This window comes from Lathamus discolor, chromosome Z (assembly GCF_037157495.1).
Source record: "Lathamus discolor isolate bLatDis1 chromosome Z, bLatDis1.hap1, whole genome shotgun sequence".
Classification (NCBI taxonomy): domain Eukaryota; kingdom Metazoa; phylum Chordata; class Aves; order Psittaciformes; family Psittacidae; genus Lathamus; species Lathamus discolor.
The window spans coordinates 21,387,071-21,400,761 of NC_088909.1; the positions used below are offsets into that span (position 1 = coordinate 21,387,071).

Here is a 13,691-nt window from a genome sequence, read left to right on the forward strand (position 1 = left end):
GAGCTGGAAGAAGAAAGATCCCTGCTCAGAATGACAAAACTCAGCCCAAATATCCACTATAATAGGAATAAATGGGAATTCTGGTCCCACAGGAACATCAGAGCGGTGAAACAAGAGTAGGCAGAAACAGGCTACAAAAGGTACATGGAAATTGCAGCTCCATGGCTGACGTGACCACACAGCCAGGAACCTCGTCAACAACTAGAGCATCCTCTGTCAGCAGGTCCAGGGAGGGGATTCTCCCCCTCTGCTCCTCTCTGGGGAGACCCTCCCCCCCCCCCCCCCCCCCGCAGTCCTGCATCCAGCTCTGGGGCCATAACACAAGAGGGACATGGAGCTGCTGGAGCGAGTTGAGAGGCCATGGAGATGCTGCAAGGGCTGGAGCAGCTCTGCTCTGGAGACAGGCTGAGAGAGCTGGGCTTGTTCAGCCTGGAGAAGAGAAGGCTCTGGGGAGACCTTGGAGCAGCTCCAGGCCTCTTCAAGGAAAGGCAGTGCAGGGCTTGTCTCTGCCTTCCTGAGATCTGCACATCTCCTGCATGAATCTGCACATCTCCTCATGGGATCTGCATGGGATCAGTCTGAGAAGACCTTAGAGCAGCTCCAGTGCCTGAAGGGGCTGACAAGACACTTGGAGAGGGGCTCTGGACAAAGACCTGCAGGGACAGGACAAGGGGGAATGGCTTTAACCTGACAAGGGGGGAGGTTGAGATGAGCTCTTAGGCAGAAGTTCTTCCCTGTGAGGGTGCTGAGGCCCTGGCACAGGTTGCTCAGAGAAGCTGTGGCTGCCTCATCCCTGCAGGGGATTGGAGCAACCTGGTCTAGTGGAAGGTGTCCCTGCCTGTGACAGGCGGCTGGAACTGGATGAGCTTTATGGTTCCTTCCAACCCGAACCATCTATGATTCTATGATTCCAGGATGCCAGGCTAACAAATCCTTTCCCAGGCAAGCTACTGCTGCTTGGATCACTGAAACCAGCACCGGCATCAGTCCCCCTGACCCATGGGTGCTAGCTCAAGTACAGCACACATCTGCCAAAAGCCCTGCTTCATCCCAAGTGCTCACCAGTGGTTCATGCCGTTCCCATCACTCGTGTGGACATGCTATAAATCAACAGAGACAGGCAATTAGGGATCTATATTAAGACCCTTATAAATATATATTGTATAGCAGCCTGGAACATTCTGCCATCTGGCTCCTTGATGGGCTGAGCCATCTCAAGACCTACAGTGGCCAAAGTGTTCCCAAATTGTTCCAGGGGCGCCCGACAGACTCTGACATAACTTGGATTTTTCTGCCTCAACCACAAAGCGCCAAACTTCACCCTAACATACAATGCAACTTCCACTAATTTACCATAATTGGTTTCAAACTGGTCTTAATTAAAACCAGCGTGGACTTGCTTAACTCCATTTAAACCAAATTTAAGTAAGATCGGACCAGAATTGATTCCCTTCTGAAGCAAGCTAAAGCTGGGTAAGCTGGTTAGAGTATCCACATGGGAATTTGCAGTGGTTTAAGCTAAAATGATTTACCATAATCCCTAATTGAAGCAATTTTAGCTCAGATATAGGGAGGAGAAGCTAAAAGCTGGTGGGGCCAAGCATCCTTCCCACCCAAGCATCATGCTTCCAGCTCAGCCCAGAGAACGATCTCTCTCAGCTCATTTGGGAGCAACAGGATAAACCCAGCAGCAACCAGAGCTGGTCCATGAGCCTTCAACCCGTTTGGGGCTTGGCTCTGCCAGATGGTGTTTGGAGAAAACCCGGGCGGCGACGTGGGAATCTGCGCGGCATCTCCCCCCTTCCCGGGCAGCCTTCCCCAGGATGTTTTGAATTTCAGCTATTACAAACACAGGGCGGTGAAGCCTCATGGAGTGGGATAAAAATAGAGCTGTAAAAAAGGCAAATCTTTCTCCCTCCTGCTTCCCAAAAACCCGGCGCAGGGTGTAGCTGGAAACAGATGTGAATGTGTCGGCAGCTCAGCTGGGCTCTGCAAAACCTCCTCTCTCCCCTCTCCGGAGCACAGAATGCTGCTGAGGAAGTAAATCCATTGAAATTATTGATTGCATGGTCAGAGGCTGTGCTCAGCCTGCTTTTGCAGGGCTGCCTGCACACACGGATGCTTCTCCCCTTCCTACCTGTCTAAAGAGCCATGGATTCGCAATTCCCAAGACTTCAGCATCTTGCTGGCAAGGAGATCTCTACCAACAGGCCAGGGTGCGTATTTTGATGCTAAATGAGGTTTTTGCTGCACTGATCCTCTGAATGCCCCCACTCAACAGGGTTTGGGATTCACAGGATCACAAGCATACACCCCAACACAGTGGGGGTGTGTGCTTGTGCCTGCCTTGGAAGAAGGCAGCAGGTAATGATCATGCTTCCTGGGAAGGTTAGCAGATCACTACTGGCTCATTTTTCTTTGTTAAGGTGAATCAGTAAGCAAAAATGCAGCAGGGGTATAGCTGAGATAACGTACAGCAGAAGAAAATACCCAGCAGAGCTGCAAATATATGACTGGTTATGCTTGGTGGTGAGTTTATATTGGGCTGAGGCTACTGCATGGAAAGGTGAAGCATATGGAAGAGAACCTGCAAACAGGAACAAGAAGCAATGGGCTTTGCCAGGCCATGTCTGCACTAATATTCATTCATTTCTCTGGTTTCATGGTTCTCATCTCATTCCTCACACCACCTCCAAATTCCTTGCAACTTCCTGGGGAAACTGAGGCAGCCCAGCAAAGTAACTGTATGAAGGGTATACGGTTGGCTAAGAGTGGTCTTACAATTTCAATTCTGCAATTCCAGCTTTTCTTTGGGAATCCCCAACCCTTCTGGCCCACCATGTGCTTAACCACCTCAAGAGAGATCAATACCTGGAGGCACGCCAGATGAGTTACAGCTACAGTCTGGATGGCCTCTCCTGGGGTTGTCTATGGCATCCCAGGACCGCTGCAGCAGAACATCCCAGAAAAGAAATGCATCACCCTTTTGTTCTAATTCTCCTCCTCTCCAAGAGGCAGAAGAGCACTTTTGAAATTCAGCCCTCCTGTTCAGCTCCATGCCAGTAGGGAAGAGGATGGTGAAGCCACCAAGCATCAGGACGTGAAGCGCTGAGCTCAGAGTACTCAGGAGCAACAGCTCTTTCGTCTCGTGCCCACCTAGCTCTTCCACTCTTGATCCTGCAAAAACTGTTGGAAACTGGCTGCTTCAAGAGTGAGTGTCCATGGTGTGATGCCAGCTGACTCCTGGCCTTTTGTGAAAAGGATGAGTAAGGAGAAGTTTCACTTTTATCCTCCCCTACCACTGGAAAAGCCAGTGTAGTAAATCTGAGCCATCTGACAACGGGCCACCTTTTCTCTCCTACCCTTCACAGATCCCTGCAGTCCAGACTCTTGTCTCATGTTTTCAGAGGCCCCCTAACATTTTACAGACTGTCTAGAGGTGGGACCTTGTCCTACACTGCCACCTCTGCAGATCTATGACTACACAAATGAAGTGAAAGGCAATGTAAAGGGAGTGGTTTGGCTCATTGAGAACAAAACCCTTCAAAAAGCTGTCAACAGGTAACTCCTTCACAGAATATCTCAAGTTTGGTCCAGCCTCTGGAACACTGCCTCTTCTTCTGCAGGGATACAGCAGGTCAGAACTCAACACACTACATTTCTTAGGGATTTTCTGCAGCCTCCTCTGGCGTTATCCACTGACTCATGGGATATCCATGGACTTCTGTTAGAAATCAGTGGCCACAAGCATCTTAGCATACCCATGTACAGGGTCAGCCTCCCAGTAAACATCCTATAGCATGAGGTGCTCAGAGGGCACACCACCATTCCCAGCAGGAAGCCAGGCAGGAGAGACTGGACTGAGCAGGAGGAAAGTGCCTCCTGTGAAACAAAGGGTTGTAACCACCTCTCCTTACAAAGCTGTGGAGAAAGGAAGGAAGAGATATGTGCAAGAGCTACCCTATATGAGGCAGCAGATGGTATTGACATCCTTTTGGAGGGAGCTTCCTCCTCCCAAGCAGAGCAGAGCTGGAGACCAGGCTGGAGGGTTTGCACCTATGCTGTCATAGAATCCTAGAATGGTGTGGGCTGGAAGGGAATGCTAAAGGTCACCTAGTTCAACCCCCCTGCAATGAGCAGGGACACCTTCAACTACATCTGTTGCTCAGAGCCCTGTCCAGTCTGACCTTGAATGCTTCCAGAGGATGTGGCATCTACCACCTCTGGGTAACCTGGCGCTGTTTTTCACTCTCCTCATTGTAAAACATTTCTTCCTTGTACCTAGTCTGAATCTCCCTCTTTTAGTTTAAAACCATCATCTCTTGTCCTGTTGCTACAGACCCTGCTAACAAGTCTGTCCCCATCTTCCCTATAAATCCCTTTAGGCACTGGAAGCTGCTTTAAGGTCTCCCCAGAACCTTCTCTTCTCCAGGCTGAATAACCCACCTCTCTCAGCCCATCTTCAAGCAGAGCTGCTCCAGCCCTGAAGTATCTCCACGGTCTCCTCTGGACTTACTCCAACAGCTCCACGTCCCTCTTGTGCTGTTGCTCCAGAGATGGAAGCAGGACTGCAGTGGGGTTCTCCCCAGAGAGGAGCAGAAGGGAGAATCCCCTCCTGATCTCCTGGCCTTGGTGACAGCCACTCTTAAGTCATCTGCTACTTGTCCCAACTTCTACAGGGTTGGCAAAACACTCCCAAAGCAAAACAGACAGCTGGATTCCCATCACAGAAACCAGAAAGGCATTTGGATCATGATCCCAAAGACTGGGAAGCTCATGGGCACAGCTCTACAGACCTGGTCCCAGAAAAGCAGGAAGCAGATAACCAAGGAGAGACTGATGGAGGCCAGCAGCCAGCCACCCTCTCCCAGGGCAGTCAGAGCAGGTCGAGAGGAGCAATGTTGCATCTCCCAGGAGGTACTGGCCCAGCTCACTGTGCTGGAGAAGACGTCAAAGCAGCTGACCTTACGTAACGGGAGAACAAAGCAGCTAAATACAAACTGGAGCTGGGAACGGGCTGCGGAAGTGGGACACGGCTTTCCTGACTAATCAACCAGCATCTGAAGGAAACCGAACTCAATGGCAGGGAAACAACTGCATAAACACATCCCAAGGGAAGAAAGGGAGCGAGAGGAAGTGAGGGAAGACCACAGGGGCACCAGCCCCTTCCACCTTCCCTCACCACTCGGGTGGCAAAGGCTGGAGTGCAGAGATGGAGAGTGCGGCATGGAAACCTGCCGCAACCTCAAGGATTTTAAGGGGTGTCCATGCTTGTTTACCAACTGCACACTTGGATGGGCCTCAGAGGTAGGAGGGGAGAGGACGTGACATGGCTCAACAGCTCTCCTCCCACTGCCAGCTCCCACAGCATCTCTGTAAAAAGTGGGATGAAGGGATGAGGGAAGTGCTGGTACTCTGCAATGCTGCAATAGCATCCTACTGCCTAGGCACTGTCTGAGCCAAGGCGTGCTCGCTAGGGAGGCATGCTGGGGAACACTCCCATACATCCCAGTGACCCCAGAAAGGCGTACATTCTCGCTGGTGCCGGCACCTCATGTTTTTCTGCATGGGAAGGGCTGTACTCACAAACGCATCAGCCTTCAAGGCACTGCTTGGGTTCACTCGCTCCCACCGTACATCACTACCCCCAGACCATGCACAGATGGAGGGATTTCCACTAGCTCCCCAACCCCCAACAACCCTCTGACAAAAAGAGTCTTTTTCCAGCAGCCTCTGCTTTTCCGGGCATAAGCCAGGAGGCTCCTGGCCTAGCTGTGACATCTCCATTCCCATGGAAGCCTGAGCCCAGCAGCCGATCCAGTCTCAGCCCTTGGTGGCTGGAGCCAGATGGGACCAGGGCCACGTTAAACATTTGAAGCCAGTGAAAAAGCTCCTTTTCTCCTCCCCAAAACCATCTGCTTTTGGGTAAAAGCCAATGACCCTGCAAAGCTCAGCCCCAGAAATTCCTGAAGAAACAATTTGCTGGGGCTTTACAAGGAAGAGGAAAACAGGTGAGGAAGCCAGAGTCTTTTAAGACCTGTGTAGGGTGAAGCTGCCCCACACTGGGGCAACAGGGGCTCTGGCCTCAGCAGATCTGCTCAGTGTGGAGAGAGCCAGACTTTTCAGGCATTACACTTGAATATGTGAAGCCAAGCTGCTCTTCCAGATAGCTAACAGGGGCCACAGCAGCCGTTCGGATCCATGCCATCCAGCATGCTATTTTTAGATCATCCACAAAGAAGGAAACCTCAGACAACCATCAGTGTGAGCTGAACTGCAACTCCTCAGCTGCTTGGCCAGCACTGCAGGAGCTGCTCCACCAAGGCAGTCTCAATTCTGACACTGGGAGGACGGATGAGACATGCAGAGGCCTTGGGGACATTGCCAACATTGCAGCCCTCACTCCTCCATGGCAGAACTAAAGCTGCCAGCATGAAACAGGTGATCTGCAAAAAAGCTTACAACCCCACACTAAACAAGCCAAAACCTGAGCTGGCTGCTGGTGCAGACATTCCTAAGCCTGGGGAGGGGTGAGTGATCTGGGATAGTCAGTGAAAACAAAGCCTGAGGAACAGAAAGCAAAGCTTCCCTCTCCAGGGGTGATTTAGCAAGGCTCCCTGGCCACATGCTGCACAGGGAGAAGCAGCCTTGGCTCCATGCTTGGGTTGCAATCCAAAGCTGACACGAAACGTGCTTTTGGCTGTGATGACCTGGCCTGGGGAGGTCCTTAAACAGCAGAAGCAGAGGAGAAGGGGCAGCCAAGGAACTGCAAAGGATAAGCCACAGACAAAGGAAAATGGAAAAAACTTCCCGATATGCTGGGATAATTGTCCTGCCAGACACTCAGAGCAACGTAGCAGTTCACAGTCAATGTGGGCGGCCTTGGACAGACAACATCATCTGCACAGGCTGAATCCTCTTCAGATCTATGTGTGTTTTAGACACCTGGGCTTGCAGCCACCATCTTATCCTGGACTCAATTTAGGGCTCTGTGGACTTCAACAAGGAGAGAGGAGGCTAGCACCCAGGGTCCCTGTCCTGGGTTGAGCAGCAGCAGTCATTTTTCTCCTTCTTAGGAGCTAGTGCAGTGCTGTGTTTTGATCTTTCGGCCTGGGAACAGTGCTGATAACGCCGATGTTTTCAGTTGCTGCTCGAATGTTTGGTCTGACCAAGGACTTTCTGAGCCTCATGCTCTGCCAGGGAGGAGGGGAGGCCGGGAGGAAGCAGAGACAGGACACCTGACCCAAACTGACCAAAGAGGTATTCCATACCACAGCACATCATGCCCAGGATGTAATGGGGAGTTACCCCAGAAGGGAAAGGACGGCAGGGTTGGACGAGGTATCGGTCAGTGCTTGGCCGGGGGGAGTGGGGCAAGTTATCTGTTGGCTGGTGCTGAGGTGCTGTATTCTCTTCCCTTGTTATTTCCTTTACTATTATTATTATTGGTGGTAGCAGCAGTGATTTGTGTTATACCTTAGTTACTGAACTGTTCTTATCTCAACCCGTGGGAGTTGCATTCTTTTCGATTCTCCTCTCCATCCCTCCAGGAGCAGGGGGACGGCAAGAAGTGGGAGGAGTGAGTGAACGAGGTTTGTGGTTCGGTTTAAACCACTACAGTCCCCTAAAAATAAGACAATAATGACACTAGAGAAGGACTTTTTACAATGGCCTATGGTGACGGAACAAGGGGAATGGCCTTAAACTGACAAGAGGGGAGACTGAGATGAGCTCTTAGGCAGAAGTTCTTCCCTGTGAGGGTGCTGAGGCCCTGGCACAGGTTGACCAGAGAAGCTGTGGCTGCCTCATCCCTGGCAGTGTTCAAGGCCAGCTTGGACGGGGCTTGGAGCAACCTGGTCTAGTGGAAGGCATCCCTGCCTGTGGCAGGGGTTGGAACTGGGTGAGCTTTGAGGTCCCTTCCAACCCAAACCAGTCTGGGATTCTGTGACCCCTCCGCATCATCCTCTGAAGCATCTTGATGCTAAACAGAGTTCTAAATCTCCAAAACATGAGCTAGAGGAAAGAGCAGTAATAATAAAAGCAGTGCCCTGGTCTGCACCATGGCAGACTTGATCCTCAAAGCTATGCTGAGTTGGGATGGATCTACTGATCTACTACTGCAGGAGTCTTCTCCTCCTGCCCAAGCATATCTAACCAGTACCATGGTGCATCAAAGGAGCCCAGGGCATGGGGTCACTCACCGGAGGAGCTCAGCTGGCCAGCCCTGTCTGGGACCTGAAGCTCCACCAGGATGGGTTGTGCATCAGAGCTGTCGGAGGCACCATGACCCTCTGTCTGTCCCGCTGGGGAAGAAGCAATCTCAGCCAGCACTTCCAGGTCCTTCAGGATAACCTGCAGAGAGATGAACAGCGTGGGGTGAGCTTTTCTGTCCAAATCTATGGCTGGAGACAGTGAGATGGGAAGCAAACCCCAAATCCCAGCACATCAAGAAAACTGTAAGGAAAAGAGGCTACCTGTGAAATTCAGAGTGGAAGTTTCAAATTATTGCAGAGGGGAATGGGGCAGGAAAGAGAAAAGGGGAGGGGGAAAAAGAGAGTTGCAAAATTAAACCAGTGTGCATGAGGAGGTCTGAGTTTTGCTTCCCCCCTCTCCTTCATACTCCCAGGTTTGGGATAAGCCCAGCAAAAGCATGAGGATGCTCTTGGGGACATACACCAGTCTGCCTGCCCCTCGCACCTCAGGTCTCCCTTTTCAGGGCAGCATCCCAGAGCAGAGAGAGTGGCCGTATGGATTTCATAGCTTTCCTTCCAGAAGTCACTGAATTAATCTATATATAGCAAATCTGGACACGTTATTACAGGGTTGGTTGGGGTTTTTTTGTTGTTGTCAACCCTTCTCATGCCTCAGGCTATTTTGGATCCCTTTCATTCAAATGTCCTTGGGTCTAGATGTTTCATCAGCCATCCTCGATGCTCCAAGTGTGGCAGAGCTGTGCAGAGCAGAAAGGCTACCAAAAAGGGCAACTGCTATGTCTAACTCATCAGAATCTAGCATAGCCCTTCCCCAATCACCCCTTGCCCACCAGCACAGTGTCCTAGGTTTCCACATATTTTCACAAGGCATCTTTCTGAGGAGCTGCAGTTATATGGGAGTTTTAGCTCCTGAGTAACAAAAAAATACCCTTAACGCTGAGAAACAAAATCTAATTACATCTTTTCTTGTTTTGATCATGGAGAAACATGGTCAAAACAGAAAACATGACCCCTGAATCAGAAGGAGGATCTCCTAGGTTTTTGAGCAGGCAGCGTGGTGATTAGGCCTGAGTGCTGGCGCAGTAGTGGTGCTCCACGAGGCTCCTGCATGCTTGGGAAGACCCTGTGCCTACAAACATAATGAAGTCCCAGCCTACAGCTCCTGGGAGAGGAAGTAAAATAAGACAACAACAACTTGCACTGCTATCACTGAAGAATACGGCACCTCTGTGATGCTGTCAAGAATGGGACCTTGTGGCTAGCACAGGTCACTGCCATTGCCAGCCTTCATGTTCTTCGAGGGAAGGGAGTCTGTAGTCCCTGGCAGAGGAAGGACCTTGGTCCCATCAGTGGCTCAGATAAAGCAATGCTGATGCTGTTTTGTTCCAAGCAGAGGATACCCCTGAGCAGACCTCATGATGGGTCTGGGCTGGGCACAAATCATCCCTGCTGCCTTCCAAAGCATATAAAGTCATTTATATGCTGTGAGACTGGATCCTTAATCCAGTCTCCCAGAGCTGTATCTGAGATGCTGCTTTTGCTTGGGATGCTCCAGGCAGGCTGCCTCGGCAGCAGTGACCAGCTGAGGGCATGGCTGGACTTCCTGAGCTTTGGAGAGATTAAGAGCAGCACATAGGTCACAGGCAGAAGGTGGAAAAAGCAGCGTGGGCTGAATTTGGCGACTGAAAAGCATAGAAGAAATAAGAAGCAGGAGGGATGGCTTCATGAGCACCTGGAGGAAGAGGAAAAGCAGGCAGCCACGAAGGCCTTGGTTTTTCCAGCCGTGGGAAAGAGGCAGGGAACTCTGGCTCCTGCTGCTCCTTCCCTGCATGCTCTGGAGTGGGTTCCCAGCCAGGGATGAAGGAAAGCCAGGAGTGCTTGGTATGCACTGCACATCTCTGCGCTAAGCAAAGCTGGAGCTGGCGGCTGGCTTTGTGCGACCCAGGAGGCTGTAAGAAAGCAATATCCTGCCATTGCCATAGCAACGGGCTGGCTGCACCAAGAGGGAGCTGCTCCCATCGGTCAGGAGCCCAGCAGCTGTCAGACCCAGCAGTGCTGGAGCACAAGGGCCAGAGCCATTCCCAGGTACTGGGAAAGGGCATGATCCCGATGAACAGCCCAGAGGAGCTGCCACCAAGGAGGTTTGCCTGGTGGTGATGAGATGTAGGGTGGTGTGCCCCTGCTCCAGGCTTCCTGAATTGGAATGAGCAGGGAAAGCAGCATCACAACGGATGGGGAGACCTGGCTGACATCGCAAGCCATTCCAAGCACTGGGATGGAGCTCTTTGCACAGCTGGGGGATGAGGAGCAGGTTATCAGTCAGTTATAAGCTATTACAAATAAGCAGCTTTCTCCTTGCTGGGAATAGGCAAGATTTCTCCCTGTATTGCCTCCAGAGCAGGAATTTTAAGGGCACACAAACCAGCTGGTCTGTCCTTAGCTCTTCCAGATCTAGGTCAGGTTAATTTGCTGCTTGTTCTGCTTGAATGGAGCCGAGGCTGGCTCTGCCAGTGGCGGTGCAGGGGAAAAGCAGCATCTCAATAGCATGTGCTGGATGGGATGCACCTCTTGCATGCAAAGCATCGCCTTGATGCTCCTCGAGGAGTTTGCCTCTGGTCAAAATGCTGGAGTGGCCTGGAATGTTGTAGAGGAAAGTGAGGTGTTCCCAAATCTGCTACAGACCCCTGCGGAGCAAGACTCAGCACTCTGCAGCATAGCTGGGGCTGCAGCAGCAGCTCCTGGGGCACAGATGAGGACAAGGATATGGACTGAGCTCCTGAAGATGCTGTCCTTACTGGTATTTATAGCAGTGTCTCAGAGGGTGAGGAGTCCCTTGGCAATAAAATGGGGCACACAATACCAGGGGCAAGGTTATTCCTGCCAAGAAGATAGGAATTCAGCTGATGGTGCTACCAAGATGGAAACCAAGAAGGTTTAGGGCTGCAGAGCACTTTCCCAAGGTGGATCAGCCGCCTTAGTTCAGGGAGGCTGTATAAAAGCCCACAGCATTACCAGTCTGGCAATGCCACAGGAGTGACCTGGTGGGGACCAGGAGAGCTGAGGATGCTGCTGGGTGCTTCCTGCCGCTCCACCACTCAAATGCAGCTCCTTGCTGTGGCAGTGTGCACCGAGGCTGCCCCAGAGGACATCACTTATTTTGTTTTATATTTCTCTTTCCTTCCTCCAAACCTTTTAGCCATAGCCAGGGGAGGGGAGTTGAGCATGGGCAAGCAGCCCCAGGGCTGAGAGCAGCCAGCAGCAGAGCTGGCTCAGCCCCAAGCACACACAGCGTGAAAAGCAAACTTGTGTCCCCCCTGCCTCCACAAGCTTTAAAGACAGAAAAACCACCATTAATCTCCTGCACTGATTTATCCACACCTCTTCAGGTCCCCAGCACAGCAACTTTTACCTTCTGATCTTGCCAAGACATTTTTTTTTTTCCCCCTTTACAGCCACCGGCTTTCAATCTGCGGCCAGGAGCAGAGGGAAGGTAGTGGGGCTGGTGGCTTCTCCTCCCCTTCCCTCCCCAGGGAAGATCCTGCCAGGTCATGCTAACATTCTCATACCATCAGGAAATGTAGCAGGCACTGGGAGAAGGGGGGTCATTTAGTAATACAGTCACAACCACCTGAAACCAACCTGAAAACTCCCTGTCCTCCCTCCTGCTTTCAGAAATCCTCCCTAGGAAGCATTTCTTCATGCATTAGAGGGCAGGGAAGGAGGCAGGACAAGGTCCAGCCAGTGGGTAGGACTGCAGGAAGCTGGAGCTGCCCTGGAACATCCCTGTGGCCACACTGTGCGGGGCTGGATACCTGCAACCCCTTCAAATTCAGCTCTCAAAGAGTCCCACAGCTAGTAATATGTAAAGGGTTTATTTTTATTTGCTACTTGTCTCCCATCCAGCATCTCCCTCTGCACCCTGAGAAACCAGGTACCCAAAGCCAAGCTCACCAAATCCCACATCCTACACCTTCTCCTCTCACACTGAGCCAGCTTCCCAGGCCAGGATTGCCTGTCCTCCACAGCAGGTGGGTTTAGTCTGCTCCATGATTTCACCCAGGAATGCTCCAGGCACCACCTCAAGCCCAGTCTGCCAGCTTATCGCTAGTGTTTGGATATACATACAAACCATATATGCATACATATAAGCAAGCCATGCAACTATGGTCTGGAACTGGTGCTGAGCCAAGAAGCACCCTGTAGATCACACTCCTCACAAGAAACTTCCTATTCCTGCATAATGCAGTGCAGAGATTATCTTTCAACCCAATGCCCTTACAATACCTCAAGTCCCTGGAGAAAGTCTCACTCCACCCTGCTTTAAGACTTCTGCTTATGGGCTGCTTCCATGTACGGCAGGCTGGGCTGACCACATTTTCCACCATCCAAATGCAATTACATGCCTCTCTCTACATCCCATCATTTCAGTCCTAAACTCACCCTCAGTGTAATTTCTCTTTTCAAAACAAGCAGCCTCTCTCCTTTGGTACCTTGTAGCTTTGAGGCCCAACCCAGAGAAGCTTTACCACCAAAAGAAATTCAAATTAAAGCCAGGCACATGTACATGAGAGCTCTTTGCAGCCTTTGGTGTACACCCTCGCTTTGCATGGGGTCACAGTATTTTGTCCATGGTAGATTAGAGCACTGTGGCTCTAAAACCAGCAGAACAAAGCTCCAAATCAAACCACGTTAAGATGGCTATTTGCTTTGGCACAAGCTTTTGTCCAGCTTCATTGTACTGGGAATTGGGAGTGATGGAAGAAGTTTGGCAAGACTTAGCGTGACAGCAGAGCTTATAGAGCAGGGAAGAGACCTGGGCTTCAAAACTTTGCAGTGCTGTAGCAGGACACGCAGGAGAGGTATAGGAGGTAACAGCACAGAAGAGAGAAGAATATGAGTATTCCAACCTACTGGGGGTTCCTCCTCTCCTAGTTTAATGCTGGAAACCCAAGAGAGGGGCAAAATGTTTCAGCTTGTTACGGAGAAGCTGGCTTGAAGGTCACGCAGATGTTCAAGCCCCTCATCACTTCTACAGGCAGTGCTAGCCCAGGCTCAGCTAATCCTTGTGAGGGAAGGGTACCAACTCTTCCAAAGTGCTAGGAGAAGACTTCTGAAGGATGGTCTGTGAGAAACCTAGGGAGTTCCAAGCCGGTCTAGTGGAAGGTGTCCATACGCATGGCAGGGGATTGGAACTAGACGATCTTAAGGTCCTTTCCAATCCACACCATTCTATGATTTTATGATACAGCTGCAGAGAGCAAGCTAAGAAATCATTTCCATCTTCTTCCTGTATTCAAAGCCTTGCCTGGCCACTGCAGAAACACAGGCAGTTTTTCATGTTAGCAGAACTGAGAGGAAGCTGGAGTCTGCCCTGCTTCACAGCAGACACCAGCTCCACCTCACCTGTCATTCCTGCATGAGTCAGACAGAAGTCCCAGCACAACTTCCAACCCCCAGGAAGATTGAGAGGAGCAGATA

General features: G+C 51.1%; 1 protein-coding gene across 1 annotated transcript in view; it reads right to left on the bottom strand.

Moving 5' to 3' along the window:
• The window catches only part of VAC14 (VAC14 component of PIKFYVE complex), a 65,267-nt gene that overhangs the window by 25,625 nt on the left and 25,951 nt on the right, over positions 1-13,691 (bottom strand). Inside the window, exon 13 of the mRNA XM_065662510.1 lies at positions 8,202-8,352. Within this exon, the coding sequence (XP_065518582.1) occupies positions 8,202-8,352 (151 nt within the window). The remainder of the gene's footprint in view (positions 1-8,201; positions 8,353-13,691) is intronic.